General features: G+C 31.8%; 2 protein-coding genes across 9 annotated transcripts in view; one reads left to right on the top strand and one right to left on the bottom strand.

Annotated features, from left to right (window-relative positions):
• LOC148610908 (molybdenum cofactor sulfurase-like) overlaps positions 1–9,080 on the bottom strand; it is a 40,279-nt gene extending 31,199 nt beyond the window's left edge. For all 5 annotated transcript variants that reach the window (XR_015924010.1, XR_015924011.1, XM_088590799.1 and 2 more), the window contains exons 1-3: positions 8,900–9,080; positions 1,657–1,813; positions 618–1,360 (exon numbers count right to left, since the gene is read on the bottom strand). Coding sequence is in view for 3 of the 5 variants with exons in the window: in XM_088590799.1 (XP_088446925.1) it covers positions 618–1,360; positions 1,657–1,813; positions 8,900–8,963 (964 nt within the window). In the remaining 2 variants the exon portion in view is untranslated. The remainder of the gene's footprint in view (positions 1–617; positions 1,361–1,656; positions 1,814–8,899) is intronic.
• A 203-nt stretch (positions 9,081–9,283) lies between these two features.
• LOC148610906 (poly(rC)-binding protein 3-like) overlaps positions 9,284–17,973 on the top strand; it is a 101,164-nt gene continuing 92,474 nt past the window's right edge. For 2 of the 4 annotated variants that reach the window (XM_088590815.1, XM_088590806.1), the window contains exon 1: positions 9,303–10,032. The gene's annotated coding sequence lies outside the window, so the exon portion shown is untranslated. Of the gene's footprint in view, positions 10,033–17,973 lie in introns of all 4 variants that reach the window. The other 2 variants (XM_088590807.1, XM_088590817.1) reach the window with 2 other exon arrangements.

Below are 17,973 nucleotides of genomic sequence, written 5' to 3'. Positions count from 1 at the left end.
ACAAGTCTGCGTAGTTTCAGCAAGCTCTGGCATAACGTATGAGTTGTGATATGAACATTCCATATGCAGGAGCCGAAGGGATGTTGCCACAGATGAAAGGAAAGTTGACAATTCTGAATGAAAAGTCATCACGTTTGTCATACAGTTTGGTCAATAGTTTTCCTTTACCATCGATTTCTAAGTGTAGGTCAAGATGTGAGGCTGACTTCACAGTGTCTGTAGTGTCCTTTATCTCAAGTTCTTTTGGGTAGATGTGATGTATCAAATCCCCGAAATTAGGATTGTTTAAAGATAATACATCATCTATATAGCGGAAAACTGAGATTGAAGGATCTAGCCAAACAATATTCTTTCTTTCTGATCAGATCAGCTATAAAGTCAGCCTCATAAGAGTGAAGGAATAGGTCAGCAAGTAAAGGACACAATTTGTTCCCATTGGAATGCCGACCGTTTGTTGAAAAACAAGTCCACCACACTGGACAAATATGTTGTCGATTATATATATATTTTGAAGATGATTTTGAATTATTTCTTACAAAGTATGAGGAATCTCTGCCATGAACTATATATTTGTATCTAGGTGTACCATTAGGTTTCACTACATTAATTATTCTTACCAATGCCAGTAGGAAAGCCAAACATCTTATAAAATGATAATGTTATAAAATCTGGTTTGTACTGGTCAAGGTCAAGGTCACTGGTACTAACATAAGAAGCAGCATCTAAAAGAACAAGCCATCTCCCTGGTGTTGACCACTGGAATGACATTTGACCTTGGTGTATCTTATCAATCCAATGCAAAGGATATTTTCTACCATTGAAGTTTGACTGAGCTGGATATGCAAACAAGGAGAATTCTGTATAACTGTTACCTTGACCTTTCTCATCACATTCATTTAGGAGTTTTCCAGGTAAATAATGGAGTTTAAAGTTTTCTTTACTATCTTCCTCAACACATATCATATATTTGACTCTACTTTTGACAACCTCTCTTATTCCCTGAACTGAGGTATGATTATCCAACAAGTATGCATAACAACCAGACTTGACCTTCATTTTACTTTGAAGCTCACATCCTTGTTCAGTAGCTTTTAGTTTACATCCCCAGGTATCATAATGATTTCTCTCAGATTCATCTAAATTACGGTTCATACTAGGCTGATCGATGCTGGTCAATAATTTGTCTTTCTCAAGGGTTGTAACTCTTTCATCATTCCTTTTCTGATAACTGTTCAGTGGTTCAATATCAATATCATCACTAAAATCAAAGCATTCTGCCACCAATTTGAGAGCCCCTGTACAACCTGAGGTAAATATTACTGAGTATTCTGTACTTGTTGTGTTGAAATGAGCCAAAATTCTACAAAATAAATGAGAAACGGTAATGAGTACATTAAATATGAATGATTTCCCACAGCAGTTCTTCAGGAATATGCAATAGCATGTGATTTACTACTCTTGTAATGAGAAAAAATGTTCTAATGGGGTAAAATGAGTAATATATTGTATTTCCAAATGGATTTTAGGTTAATTATCTCCCCTTTCATCAAATTTACAAGGGCAAAATCTAAAAATATACTGAAGTGATGTAATCAACAGATATTCCAGATTTACAGGAAGAATGTTGACAAAATAGAAAGCCATATTCATGAAAACCTGTATCTTATTTGGTCGACTGAGTCTGTTGCTAGGCGACTGCTCTGACTTCTGCTGTGAGGGTTGCCATACAAGTTGCTAAGCAACTCTCTTTGAAAAGCTTCCAACTGACTTTTACTATAAAGAGTAGCTCCAGAATGGTCAACATACACTGAATCTGAAATGATACATAGTCTGTTCTTCAACAGAAAATAACAATGCATCAGAATCTTTCAATTCAAAGATTGAAACCATAAAATGAACAACATCCTGTCCTACCATGAGGATGACATCTGTCACAACCAGTCAACCAATGCTGTATGGACACAATGATTACACTCACAAGTACAATAAATCAACATGTAAGTAACATATAACTTATTTCAATAAAAAATCCATCTAATTATCAGAATGAGCTCCATACATAAATTAAACCAGTTTCAGATATGATTCAAGGATGCAAATATTAACATATAACTCTAAAATCTTCCCAAACTTTCCATTTGAAGGCAATATATTTGTAAAAAATTTTGAAAAGAAATTCAAAATTTGCATTCTAAGTAGGTAGAATTTGCCAATTTCAAAAATTCATTCAACTCAACATTTTTATATTTAACTATTGAATGGACCTCTATGTTCTTTTTTTTTTTAGAAATGACAGACAACTTCTTTGGAAAAAAATTTAAGGGTGTTTTTTTATATATCAAATACAAATCACATCTTGTAAAACGTAACACATGAACTTATTATTGAATCACTGGATGTTAAAAAAAAAAGAAATTGTCAAAACTAAACAAGCAAGTAGTAGCCATACGTCCCCTGCCACAAAAAAAGTTGAAATGCAGAAGACCTGTAACTCCTGGAAATTGGCAGGGCAATAATATGGTCAACTAGAAATGGGGATTAATATTCCTACAAAACTTGAACAAAATCTGTCAGGCAGTTTCCAAGGAGTTGCGTCCACATGTGTGACTGGAAGACAGACACTGGTGTTTTCATGTAGTAGCAGGGGACAAAGACAAAACTAGAAAGTGTACGTCAGTAACACCATGATTGATGGAAACAGGTCTCTTTATTGACCTCACTTCAATAAAAAAAATTATCAACAAGACAGATCCTATCATAAAAATACTTCTTTACAATAAAAGTTAAATGAAATGAACACTTCACAACTACCTGTAAATTACTAAGTAATCATAAACTGCAGTAAAGTATAAAATAAAAAATCTCCATTGTCAACACTTTATGATGGACAAATCATTAAATTTAGAAATTGTACTTTAATCTACAAACTCAAGTAACATTTTATTGCAAAGTGCATACTAAAAGATCAAATGAGTTGATTGAATCAGTTTTACAACAAATCTTATTACAGATTTCTTTCATTTTCTCATTTTGTGACAGTGACAAAAATGTGACAGTGACTTAAAGTATTGATGATGAAACAGTGAAGTCAAGTGGGTTTTCTGGTCATTTTTTAATAATATTTTTAAAAATATTCATGAGAAAGTTCATCTTAACTGATATAGGAGATGTAAAAGGATTATACAAACTGGCTGGATCAAGGAATTATAAAGATATGTATGTATACAAAGTAAAACAAATGTTTATTGTTTTATTTGATGTTTGTTATGTTCCTTATTTTAACATTGAACTCCAACAATTTTTTATTTGAGTTTGTGCACATTTGCAAGAGGTAGTGGAGGATTGAACCCATTAAACTATAATATTACATGTAGTTAAACTTTGATGAATCTACTGTCACTGTCAGGAACCTCTAGCCTTTGAAATATCATTTGGTTATCCTTATTTCTAGAGTACATGAATAGTCATTAGTCTGGTACCCCTTTACCAGAATGATCAGTATCTTAATTTTTTGCCATTCATGAAAGTTCATTGACTGCATTTTGTTTTTTTTACTACTGTTTGTCAGGTTGTTGTCTCTTTGACACATTCTCTGTTTCCACTTTAATTTTTTTAGTTAAAAAGTTATCTTTTTAATGGAGAATGCTTTTGAACCCATTGTGTACAGGTCAGAAATCATTTGAGAGAAACTGTTTGATTTTTATGGGGGGGGGGCTAGCAAAAATTTTCATTATGTCCCCATATGTTGAGGAAATATAGGTCCTGCCTTTTCATGAACTGTCCAGCTTTTTTATTTCCTGAAAATTTCAAACCTGACTTTTTTATTTCCTATCCCTCCCACATAAAAATCAAATGTAAGTTAATTATTAAAGATTACCAATTGTTGCAGGGACAATTAACCTTTTTGTTTTGTGCATTTCAGTGTTGCCATTTTTTTCTTCCATTTCTTTCATTTGTGCCATTTTACAGGTACAATAGTTTTACAGGTACAATAATTTTTATCATCACAAATTTCCTCCCTAACAGTCAGTACACGCATATGAAGTATACATTAAAACTTAAGTAGCTGTCTTTGTAAGAATCATGCAAAATCTGAAAAATGTGATACACCCTAAAAAAGGCTACATATTTTTATTTTTATAATTCAGTTGTTTTAATGGTCGGTACTATGAAATGTGTAATTATTCATTCAAATCTACCTGCTCTTAGGAGATAATCAACATTGAAAATCCAGTACATTCTATTGTATTTAAGCGTCATTTACAGAGTTATCTCCCTTAATTTTGAAATCTACAGTGCCTTCTATACAATTTTTATCTCCTAAGAGCACGGGTTATATGAAAAACCACATGTTAATTTCTGTTAACAATGACATTTAAAAAAAATCCACAATTTTCAAAATATCAAAAATAAAAATATGTAGGCTTTTTACCCATGAATCACATTTTGCATGATCCTTAGCTGGAGTGCTACTTAAATGTTATTTATATTTTCCTGTTTTTTTTTCTAATACGGCCTTTGGAGTACTGCAGTGATTTAATTACAGGGAACCATCCATCATTTATCTCATTCCAAATGAAATGTCCCACTACAATCACATTTTTTTAACAAAAATGTTTAAGAATGGCCAATTGAAATTCTGAACGCCATTAGAAAATGGTCCATTATAAATTAGATATAAATTGTTGCTACAAAACTAGACTTTATGGTTAAAACCTTAACAGAATAAGATTTTTGAAATTCAGAAATAATTGCATATGTTTCTTCAGGAGCATAACATGTTTTTTTTAAACTCCTGAAGATTTATTATATTCATATAAATCTCCAAGCTTAGTGTTGGATTAAAGAACAGGTTTTGGTCCAACATTTAATTAAACATGCTCTAAATTCTTGAAAAAGTACATGTACAGGTCAAATATTTCCTGCTGTTCTAAATAGAACATTTATTAGTAGAATGTCCATGTAAATGAAGATTGTGTTTTCAGTTTTTGAGTAGACATTGACCAAACTGAGTGCTTTTTTGATCACTTAAAAGTGACTATGATTAAGTCCCCTTCAAGATTAAGGTTAGCTGCTTGCTCTTATCAAAAGTAGTAGAACTGTTTCACACTAAATATGACTTTCTAGCCATAACACAAGCACCAAATAGTTGCATAATACAGATTCTAAAAATCTAGGAATTGCCTAAATCCATATAAAATTTGAAGCATTAGGATGAGCACATAACAGTAAATTAGCACATCAGGGTAAATGAGCACATCACAGTAAATGAGCTTTATCTCCAGCAATACCTTGGTTCAATAATCTAAATCATCTAAAGACAGAATATGTAAATCAGAATGCCCACACAGCTAACATAATTTTTGAAGGAATCAGCAGATTTAAAAAGATCTACTAAGAAACTGAATAAAAAGAAGAATGGTTTTAGAACTAGAAAGCAAATTGACTTGACTAGAATGATTAAAAAAAAAAACAACAAAAAGCTTTCCAATGAAGCATCAAGTTTTTTTCTTGTCCTTCTAGCAAAGACTGATAAAATAGATTTCTTTGACACAGTAACTCTAACTCTGCACAAGTAAATATAGAATAATATACCCGGTAATAATAAAATAAAATATCTACAAACTATAGGTACGGCAAAAACAATATAATATTATATAAAAATGTCATAGACAAAGATGAATGAATTACTAATCATGCATATACAAGTCTCAGTGGAAGGTCCAGAGTGTGGTCCCAAGGCGCACTGGACTACCCCTTGTCGAACCTCATTTTTTTCAAGGTGTCATTTTCTCAAAGTACTGTAAGTGGTAATTATTTAATTAAATTTGATTGGATTGCAATATCCTGAGGTGTCAAAATGGCAATATATTGATCAATATGGTTTACTTGGAATTTCAACTGTCAAAACAGCTTCTAGACAACTACTTTAAGATCATCAAGGTTCCAAAAGCAAGCAACATATTATTTTAGCTGAAAAAAGTTGAATTTAGGAGAAATTAAGGAGGCTCAACTGTTAAAAGCATCTCTTTTAAAATATTTAAACCATCTTAACAACCACAGCTGTTTTTCGCTAAATATGGTGTTGGTGCTTTTGCTTGCAAATAACAACTCAACAATGAACAGAAACACCAACTTTTACTGCGGATTTCTATAGTAGACTTTTTAAAAGAGGGTGTCCCCACAAAAACCAGACAGTGGTAGCACATAAAAAATTTTATTTTCAGAAAATTTTCATCTATTTCAAATTACAAATGCATCCTTTCACAAAGTTGAGTGTTGGTTTTTGATTAACTGCAATGGTGAAAGAGAAATAAATTACATAGAAAGCATTGAAATTCATTGAAAAAGGGAGATAACTCTTTCATTTGGGCCCCGTGCAGGTCCGATGTAAAAAAAATAGGCCTGCAGCAGTGCTAAGCTTGTCGTAAAAGGCAACTAAATAGTGCTCAGAACCTTAGCCGGAGGCTAGGGCGCTCTGCCCACAGAACAACTGGGTTGTGTGCCCCTGGTGGTGGAATGGGGTACCCCTAGTGTGTTACATGCTGGGGTTGTCAGGCTATAATACGGAAAACCTGACTGCAAACCATAGCATTGCACCATGTTGGAAAAGATGCCATGTTCCTCAAACGTTAAAAAACCTGACTGTGGTATTCTCCCGGAGTAGGAACCATAGGGCTCCACCACAGGAGGCTAAATTGCCCGACCTTACCCACCTCTCCCTATTTCCAGTGGCAATCAAAATTTGTCGACCCTATTATCCTTGTGTCCCATCCCATTTTTCATTTCATCATCATTTCATGTTCATTTTATCATCCACTTCATGTTCATCACCTGAATATAGCTGAAATATTGCTGCTCAGGCGTTAAACCCCAACAAACAAACAAACAAACTTTCATATGGTGCAAAATTTGGTTGATTTCTTGGGGAACTTTAACAAAATCTTTTGAGCATTCATTGACAATTTAAAAAAATATTAGTACTTTTGGACATAAATATGATATAAACATTACTTCATTTGGATAAATTTTACCATGTGCCATCCATATAATAGGAACTGCCAGGTTTCTCATTCAACAATCTGTTAGAAATCCTTGCTTCTAAAGAACTATTACATTCCGAACCATATATAAATATGAATTCTTCTTCCTAAGTATGGGTCCCTTAGGGAACATCTAATGATGGCCTCATATATCTACCTTCCTAAAATTATTTCCTTTACATTTTCTTATTTTGATTGGATGATTGATTACAGGTGTTTTGTCATTAAACCACTAATTGTTACACATGGTCTGTGCACACTGCCAGCATATAAAGCAATTCTGGGAAAATGACAAAGAAACCCCTCTAAAAAAAATCAAATTATTACAAATACACAAATTTGGAAGAAAAAATTTAAGACACTGAGTGGTCTTGGTGTGATGGAAACCATATAATATGACATCAGTTAATCCTTAGCAAAAATGAAAAATGCAAAAAATGAAAGAAATGTAGTTAAACAAATCTTGCTTTCACAAGGTAATATTATAGATGACTCATTAACACGTATCTGCCACTGAGTCTGAAACATTATGCTCTAAAAAGGTGACTCATTAACATGGATTTGCCACTGAGTCTGAAACATTATACTCTAACAGGGTGACTCATTAACATGGATCTGCCACTGAGTCTGAAACATTATACCCTAACAAGATGACTCATTAACATGGATCTGCCACTGAGTCTGAAACATTATACCCTAACAAGGTGACTCATAATCATGGAACTGCCACTGAATCTGAAACTCTAATGAAGCACTAAACTCAACTTGATCCTTAACAAGTTCATGATTCAATCCTGAATGCCATCTAGATCAACATTTACAGACAAATGTACACCCCTTATCCCAAAATCAAGAATACACAGAGTCATCCAGGTGATGTCTGCAGAATTGATCAAATTAAAACAGCTAAAGTCAAGTCAGTTTTTGATACCATTTTACAAATACAAATACAAGTATTTATTCATTCAAACACATTTACAATAAATGGTCATGTCACAATACACAAATCTAAATATACAAAAAATAACAGTTCAATAACCATATTGAAAATCTGAAGTGGAGGTGCCTTAAACTAATACTTTATTTAATTGACAAGGCTAAACATTTAAATATATGTTCAATTATGGCTTTTAGAATAATCAAACAGCTACTGTTTAATATTAAAGATATATTATTTTATGTTATTGAAAAGAAACTTTTGTCTTTGTATTTGATCTTGTTGATGAGAACTTGTCTGGGTACTTTATAGGTGGACAGTGTATGAAAAAAATGCACTTCATCTTCAATTTGTGAAGTGCAAATATGGTTACTTTTGGGGATATTTTGGTAGCATCCCCTCTCAATTGCAAGAGAGTGAGCACTAATCCTAAATTTACAAATAGTGGATCTGTTAAAAAAGGTTTAAATTTGCTACATTGATGTAAGCAAGTCTACCATTTGATTTGTATAAACTTTTATAAAATCAGAGTTTATCTTAAGCAGCTATATTGATTTTGAATAGCTTGATCATATTCTTTGTTTAATATTTGATATATTTCTTTGATATCATGGGTATTTAATATGAGGAAGCTAAATCCCAATCCTTTCATCCATTTCCGGATTGTTGAGATCCATTTGTTATTTGGGGGAATATTATTATACATGTATGTCATATTAACAAGTGATTTTTTTTCAATTACATATGTGTTCCCAAATTTTTCATATCTAGGGGATGCTGTGCCTTAAAATTTTTATAGATACACATGTTTGTGTGTAGTCAGATGGAAATGTGTTGTGATTTATGCCATATTTGTCGAAAGGTCCTGACGAACATCCCTATATAAGATGTGATATGTGCTTAAGAAAAAAAATAGTACCTTTCAGTTGAGGAAATTCAATGTCTCTTTCATACAAGGTATTTTTAGTATCTGAATGTGACATTGCATACACTTAGAGACTTAAAATCCTTACGCGCACGTAAAATAAATACACCATCAAATGTAAATATTTTGTAACATGGGGGCTGCCATTTGCTTGATCATGTGACAGGCCCCTGTCGGTCATGACCTTAAAACGTCAAAGTGTAAAATATTCGTCCGCATGTTTAAATGAATTATGTAAAATGAATATAAATGCTTAAATTCCTGCAGAACAATATTTTTATTTGCTTTTATATTATTTATTTCGGTTTTGAATAACACTGTAAATCATCGCAATTACAAAAACACAATGTTTTGATCGAGCGGAGTTATCGGTAAGCGTAAATCGGCTCTCTACACATGATTATTATATTCCCGCACTGCTCATCTAATTGCATCTTTCCCTGGCTGTGTATTCTTGTGTGTTATATTTACTGTCAACCAAACCTGCCTATCCCTTGCTAGTTTATCCAAAGGTATGTTTACATCACTTTTCCTTTTAGCTTTTTACCTTTCACTTTGTTAACATGTTTTTCTTTTTATTTTTCCATTCATATATTTTTCATCATGCGCGCACGTTGCCATGAACGCACGTGCAGTAGTGGTGTATTTAGATCGCTAAGATATACACGTTGCTTTTTTCATGAAACTGTTTACCATGCATGTGTGTACTGTATACACCTTTTATTCTAATTAAAATCACGGTAAATGGAAAATCAATTCTCTTTTCCTCCGATATTTTCCCGTAGAAAATATCTGTATCCGACATACGCATTTCCTACCCAGATCCCAAACTTAATTTTTGTTCACCTGTCTTAATCCTAATCCCACCCTTATCGTGCGCGACCATCATGAAGATATCTATGAAGACTTCAGCATGGAAACATCCTTACATCCTTACCTTACTAACCCCGAGCTTTTTTCCGTAGAGCAGTGTACGTACATGTTGGATTTCAATAAACGGAGATTCAAAACACAGGAGAGGAGGAGAAAATATGTATATTTAGTGACACTTATCTATGACAATGAATTTCTGGAATCTTATTGTTAAAATTGCAATATTGAATGTTGGAATAAATTTGCATCAAAAGGTGGAGTACTTATTTTGTTATTCAGTATTATTAAAAGTAAAAACTTGTGTTGTGTGTAAGCAACAAACTTGTGAAGATTTAATGCAGTCCTTGGGTATCTCAGTTGGTGATTATTGTGAAAAATAAATCCCCTGAACAGTCATACATCTTTTATGGAGAGTGAATGGAGTTAATCTGAATAACAAGTTACTTGGCCTGTGATTTGTTGTTGTCTAAAATTTGTGAATTTAAACAATACATGTAAAATATTCTCAATCAGGCTAGCTAAGAAGGTTCTTGACATTGTGCATTGAAAATTGTTTTCTTAGATATTAGTTTAGATGGATTATTCTAAGAGTGTTCTGATTAAAAAAAAATTGAATATTAAATGCATAAATTACTGATGCAGGTCTCAGTGCTTTAAAAAAAAGTTGCTTAAAAAAAAGAAAACAATTTTCTTTGATAGTGACATAATTAGATGTTGGAAGAAAGTTACAAACAAATACATTGTAAATGTCAAAACACAAATAGCAACAATGTAACAATAACCCAACTCCAATACACAATTGTACATAAATACTGAAGATTACACAAAGTTTAGCACCTAGAAAAGAACATTTATCATACCTACATAATTACCTGCTAAAGAAATATATGTCAACATAGATGATTACAATGTCAGCTTTGATTAGGTAGAACAAAGAGAGTAATCAGTCATCAGATTTGGAGCATTTTTCTCCTGTTTTATGGTAGTGTTTGTGCTGGAATATCTTTGGTATGATTTAATGCATAGCATAAAGTTCAATCATTTTAATTGCTCTGAACTAATGCCAAATGGAATTGTCAATTTTATTTTTTTCCAGACTGCTTTAATGTATGGCTTCAACTTGGTTGCTATCATGTTAAAATTTGGAAATATCCTTACAAGCAAGTAAAATCATGATAGCAATGATGTTGGAGTACTTTTAAGTAAGGATATTGAATTGAGATACAGTGCTTTAGTGTAAATAATACAATTATGGTTAAAAGTGATTAAAAGCGATGTCAGCTCATTATTTATCTCAATTCTATACATACATGTAGGTATTAAGTTTAGACAGATGATGTTAATTTTATGGCAAACATCATGAAATATGAATATATATGTACATGTATATGTAACATGTGGGTGATAGTATAAACAATAAAACCATGTATTTCTAACATTTGTTTTTCTCTTTAAAAATATTGAAGTAAATTTAAGTGATGTAGCTGTTTCACACTTCATGTATCTTAAACATCACAATTATACTATTTCACCATGACAATGGATCAAAAGCAAGCTGTTGATCATGTTATGTAATGGAGAGAAAAAACTCAATCCTCATATGATTTGAATACTCATTGGTGTAAATCTAAATGGTGTTGTAAATTCAATATCCTTTAAAGTAAGGATTAAAATAAAAATCTTTCTGTACCTAAGATTAGAAATGCTTGACTCCTTTTGGATAATTCTATTCAGTATTTTGGAAGTTGTAATGAGAATGACTTAGTTCTTATGATTATTCATGAAGGATTTGACTAAGTTTGAATTTATACAAGAATTTCTCGTTCCGACGAGTGATGTCCTGTTATGATATTTGCATAAATCTTCTTTTTAAAAAAATCAGTCCATTATTCAGTATTTATATAGATTTTAATCTTCATTAAAATTTTATCCAAGTCTATTTAGAATCATTATCAAAAGCCTATACTTTGTATTTAAATTCACCTCATTAAAAGTTATTATTATATAATATATAAATCTGTTTAATCATCTTGGGTATATAAATCAATAGATATTTAACAGATCAGTATCATTTCATGCTTGAAGGGACACATTTTCACCTTGTGTGAGTTTGTTTACTGCCTTACTGCACCTGAATGCAAGGAGGTGGTGAAAAATCAAGATTCATATCTGTGATTTAAATATCAAATGTATCTCTACGGATATACAATACCTTTATTGAAATGTTATCAATCTCCTAATTTTATTTAAATATTGATGGATATCTTAAATGTGTTGAATTTACATAGTTATCTCCCTTTAATGTATGCATTTTGCAAACTATAATTATTTTAAATTCAATTGATTTTTATACATATTTTTTGTTGCTAAAAGTATTGAATTGGGTTGCAAAACATTCTAATGAATATATTTTATTTCTCTTAAACCTTTATTTATAGTTTAAGCAAAATAATTTCAAATTAGAGAAATAATATATTTTCATATTGATAACAAGAACCAGTTGACAACATAAAATAAGGGTTTAGCTAATTTTACCAAATGTCTTCGGCCTTGAGATAAGTTTCATGTCAAACAAACATTGACATTGTGTCTTAGGTCATGACTATAGTAGATCCACTATAAAAGGAAAGAATATCTCAAATATGACTAATCATATTATAATCCTTCTTTAAATGAGTTATAAAAGATTGTAATACCATGCCATGGTCAATATACCATAATAAACTACATGTAGTACCCAATGTACTACTGGTACTTTAAACATTTAGGTGTATTGAAAGTTTCTAATTAATGCCAAATCTTCAGGTATTAACTGAATGGCTATCAGACTTTTTTTTATATTTCTAATGCTCATTATTGGAAGCATTTTTTTTCTGAAACATCCTTGTGAAAATTTGAACTCGGATGAATTTCTTAGTGTCATCAAATCAGCATTAAAATCACAGATGATAGCAAAAGAGATATGATAAAGAACCTTCAATAAAGTACAAACCCCCATGGCCATTATTGGGTGGTATATCTCCTGCAGTGTTTTGAAATAACATACTTTTAGTGTTAAAATACTGTTTTATGAAAACAAGAAAAACTGAGAAGCAAGTCCAATTTTGACCCAGACTTTGATGTATAGCTTAAAAGTGTTCAGATGTTATGAAGACAATGTTTTGATTGATGGTGTTCGGTTGTCAAAGCTTTATGTCAACTTTATATCTGTTTTTCATTCATTTTACTATAAAAAGATATCCTTTTGTGTTAAGAAATGGTAGGTTAATTATGTACATGTAACCTGTACTGGCATATATTTTCTTCCACCTTTTCTGAGTTTAGGTTCATGAGTAAATCTTTTATTTTATATAATACTACCAAGTGAAGCAGTACTAGCTGGCAGAGCTCTGGTTTCCCATGTCCTGTCACCCAGCTTGGGGTATTAAGGCAAAGGAAAGTAACATGTAAGATTTGTACTTAACAAGTCTTGTATGTAGTTCAAGACCTAGGTTTGTGTATATTCCTCAATCTCGTAATATGTCTTGGGTCATAATTGTACCTTTATCACTAAAGTTAAGGGATGTCACTACAGTCTTTATATACCAGGGTTCTATCCAATGTAACAAGGTGCTACAAAACCTAAACATGTCTGAAAGTACATATACATGTATTATTCACTTTTACATGATTGTTGGTACAGATGGTATATTGTACATTGACATGTTAGTAGTACCAGATGATGTTTGAGTGGTGGATACTTAAAACAAGTATGGCTGATTCTTTTCTTTTTACTGCTGTGAGTGCAGTATATTCTTACCACATTATTATTGGCTAGTTGAAGTAGTCAGAAAGGAAGTACATGTAGTGGGGATTTCTCTTAATTATTTTACTTCTTTAGTGTCACTTGAAACTTTATCCCAAACATATAAACTTACAGTGTCACTCTTGTGGTGCTGACATACATGTAGATCCATGCCCTTTTAACCTACATGTTGTAGTAGATGTAGAGTTTATGATATGTTATGAGGTTGTCATTTTTGGAGTAGTTAAGCTGTCAATATATCTTAAAAATTGACTTCTACAAATCTCTTCTCAATACTATTTTAACAAATATTCTGTTTCTTGTCCTGATCAAGTGAAATATAACCCCGGGGAAAGTAAACACCTGATAATGGCTTGGAGACCATTTTAATCACACTCATGGGAACTTTCAACTTTTCAATATCCTAAAATATTAATGTAAATTAATTGTGGATAAATTAGGTGATGGTTTGATATCTGAGGATTTCTGGCAGGACATATTGCCTCAAGATTTTCATTGGAGGGTGTTGCCTTTAATAACAATACAAACAATAATAAGTCAAGTGGTTTGAATTAGTTTTCATTTGTCAGGAACACACATTCTGTTTAGAAATCGACTTCATTAGAAAATGTTTAGGATCCTAAATGTATTTATGTATTTGGGTTTTGGTAGTGAAATGTATATCTGTATTTCGGATGTTGGTTCATCTGACTTTATTATTATGAGATATAGGCCATCCAATAACTTTTTTCTATTTAGGTCAAGGACAAAGCTCTATCCTCCTACACCCATTAATTTAACTGTGAAAGATATGGTCCATTCAATAAAATCATTCTCATGTGAAAAGGTAATGTCTGTGTCTGTGACAGACTTTTAATTGGAGTAAAAGGCTAACAAACTTGGAGAAAAAGTAAAGCTCAACTGTTACTATAATTAAAAGTCTTCTTAAGTTTTTTCTTCATTTTTCTGAAGCGAATTAAAGAATGAATAGATTTTTATAAAACAATTTTAAAAATGTAATTCACATACTTATGATATTTAACAGAACGTTCTAAGCTACAGTTGCTGCTTGTTTCATAACAGATTTATAACAAAAGGCTTAGTATTAAACCCCCATCAACCCCCACCCCCCCTCCCACTCCCCCCAAGAAAAAAGACTTCCAGCAATCATGTGTTCAAGCTTAGCTATAATGTTGTTTCTTTGTTTCGTGTGTATAGTTTAGACTGACTGCACCTAAATAAGATAAATGCAATGTTACATAATTCTGGTACCAATTGTAGGAGGTTGCTAAGATTTTTCTGCTTTTTCTGAAGATTATTTCTGGCAGTAACATTATCCTAAACTGTCACATATCTCCAGCCTTATCAGCTTGTATGGAGGTACAGATCTCATTTAAGGACAGTTCCTTTGTTCATGGTTTTAGTGTACCGGTAGCTTTTGTTTTAGACACTACAAAGTTTAATTTGTTGAAGCTTCTAAGATAGAAGTAATTTGCCTGCTCTGAGCAATTGGTTGATATTTAGTTACTCTTGTTTCTGTATTCCTGCCCACAATTTACTGCTGCTAATAGAACAAGTTTATAATGTCCATTTTTAGTGAGACTTTCAGATAGACGTGCAAATTAACCTGCTTTGATTCAGTCAGAATACCAGTATATTGTAGCCTTTCCATTGTGCTGGAGAAAAAAGAGAATTGTTTGACTTCACAAACAACATAAACAACCACACGAAAAAAAATAAATACCAGATTTTATTAGAAATTAGAAAGTTCCTATATACTACAACACAAAAAAAATTAAATACCAGGTTTTATTAGAAATTAGAAAGTTCCTATATACTACAACACAAAAAAAAAACTACTAAGATGATCATTTTTACTGTTAGTTTCATTTTTCTGCCTTTTTCTGTACACACGTTTACAACCAGGCTTCACACTAAGGAACAATTTATGTATAGTTCTGACACAAAGGAGATTTATGAATAGCATACTCTCATTTTCTTGTAATGAAAGAAAATCTTGACTTAATATTCACCTTCACACTCTTTCTAATACACTACAGATTTTCTTTAACATCCTATCAAGTGGAAACATCTTCTTAACTTATGTGAATGTAATTACCAATTTGGTATTCTCATTGCTCTGTTATTCTCAGTACAAAAATAATGAGAAAACTTCAGCTTTTCCTATCTTTGAGGGATTATTTCAGTGTCAGCTGAGACTTTTTGAACTAATTGATACTTTCTCTGGGGTACAATTTTGAGGCTTTTTTTGGGGTATTGGCATCTGTCTGCCTGTGGCCTTGATGTGGAAATTGGTATTTTTGGCAGGAGTTACTGAGAAGTTGTTATTATCGAAGTTTATTTATTCTTTTAACAAGTTGAGTAATAAAATCTTTTCTATGCATTTTTTATTGCCAAATTTTCTTTTCTAAATTGGTTCAGGTTTTAGAAAACAGTTGAAAATAACATTTACCTTTAAATATAGTTTGCTTATTACAATACAGTCAGTATGAATACATGAACATACAATATACAAATAAATTTCTCATTCCATAATTCATCCAAAAAAAGGAGTTATTTCCCTTGGCCTTAATGTTGACAATTTTATTTCTCTTGGCCTAATCCCTTTCCACAACTGTCATGGTGTACCTGGGAACATCCTTATGAATACATAAACAAGGATTAAGAATTCAGTTTTTATTATACAACATTTTCTGTAATCCCTTTTATATTATTATTTGATATTTTTTGTGATGTAAGATTACACAATCAAGAGGCTGATTAAGGCTACTTGGTTGGAACTTAACTACTCATGTAGAAGTCCTCAGTGGTCATTATTATGGTGAAACACTTAAGTAGGCTTAGTACATCTTCTCACTTCTCTGGTATTTAATGATAAACATATGTAGGTTTTTTCTGTTGAAAGTCTTGTATTAATTGAATTTTAAAAATTATTAGTAATTGTAATTACAGTATATACATGTATTTGTAAAGATTAATCTTGTGTAGTTAAAGTGGATTTTTTCAGTTTGTTTTTAGGAAATCTAATCCTCTGATGTGACTTATCTCAGTAAAGTCTGTCCATATTTTTAGAATCACTCTTTAAGATTTTAAGCTATTAATGTTTTCTCAGATGTGGTAGGGATTTACATATTTATGAGATTTTAATGCAGTTTTTGTGTTGGGTCTAAACTTTAAAAGTAACTGAACTAGTTAACCAGTATAAAATCTACAGTATATGATCTTTAAAGGGGTCTTAATTCTTCCGTTGTTTATGAAATATGTTTTTGTTATTGAAATCAATATGTTTTAAGTATTTTACTATTAAAATCTTTTTTGATATGAACATGTCAGAACTGAAGAAGATTTTAGACAAACAAAGTCATTAGTCACTTATGATAGATGTGCTAAGTATAATTAGGTCTATATTGTTCATGTCAGATATCTGTATTGAAGAAAGTCTGCCATCACAAAGCAAAATTATACTTGTACTGTATCAAAGACACATGTATTTTAAACTTGGGAGATTTAATGTGTACCAATACCAACTTATATCAAGAATGAATTTTCATTTGAAACATTGCTGTTCATCAATAAGCAAAATGATTGAACCCATTTTTTTGAAATTATAAGTCTAAAAGTATGGAAATTAGGCCATTCAATTAAATATTGTTTTGCCAACAAAAATAACCAGTCAGAACAAGGGTTTGGCTACATCAAATTAATTTGTAGATTCTCATCCCCGCCTGCCCCTGCTCAAAAGGGCCCACCTGAATTTTTTTTTTTTTTTTGGATTTTTTATATTGGTTCAAATGTCTAGATTTCTTTTATGTCCCTGTCCCTCAGGACTCTGCTTAAACACAATACTATAGACTTCTGGTTAAAAAAAGAGTAACAAGAATAACATGATGTATGTTAATGGAATATCTGTGTGGTTTTCGTTGTTAGTCACATTACAGAAATAAAGCCTTGGTATGGAACAAACATGACCGAAAGTACACATATCCAGGATTTCTTTATAGAATTTGTCAGCAGGAATAAGATTTTACAAATCTTGGAAAAATAAAAAATAAAATCATCCCACCCACCCCATTTTTTTAGTTGCTGGTGGATGAGAATCTATAAATTAACTTGATGTGGCCTTTGTTCTAAACTGTATTATTTGGCTTTGTTAATAAGGAGCAACTTTGACTTTGTTATCATTTTAGAATTCACCTCCTTCTTTATTTCAAACTTCAGTTATGGCAAGCATTTCATAGTGCAAGTTTGAACTATTGCAATCATACTGTATATTTTCTCAGTAATTTCTGAATCTAAAATGTGGATGAGATGTTGATTCTCTACTGACTATAGTGGTGGAATTTGATTTTTCACAAGTTTATTGTATCTCACCAGTATCTGTTATCAATCA

The sequence above is a fragment of the Perna viridis genome, chromosome 7, assembly GCF_037379345.1.
Source record: "Perna viridis isolate PV_CMFRI_1.1 ecotype Kerala chromosome 7, ASM3737934v1, whole genome shotgun sequence".
Classification (NCBI taxonomy): Eukaryota; Metazoa; Mollusca; class Bivalvia; order Mytilida; family Mytilidae; genus Perna; species Perna viridis.
Note: the sequence above shows the minus strand (reverse complement) of the source record. Positions and strands in the feature narration are given on the sequence as shown.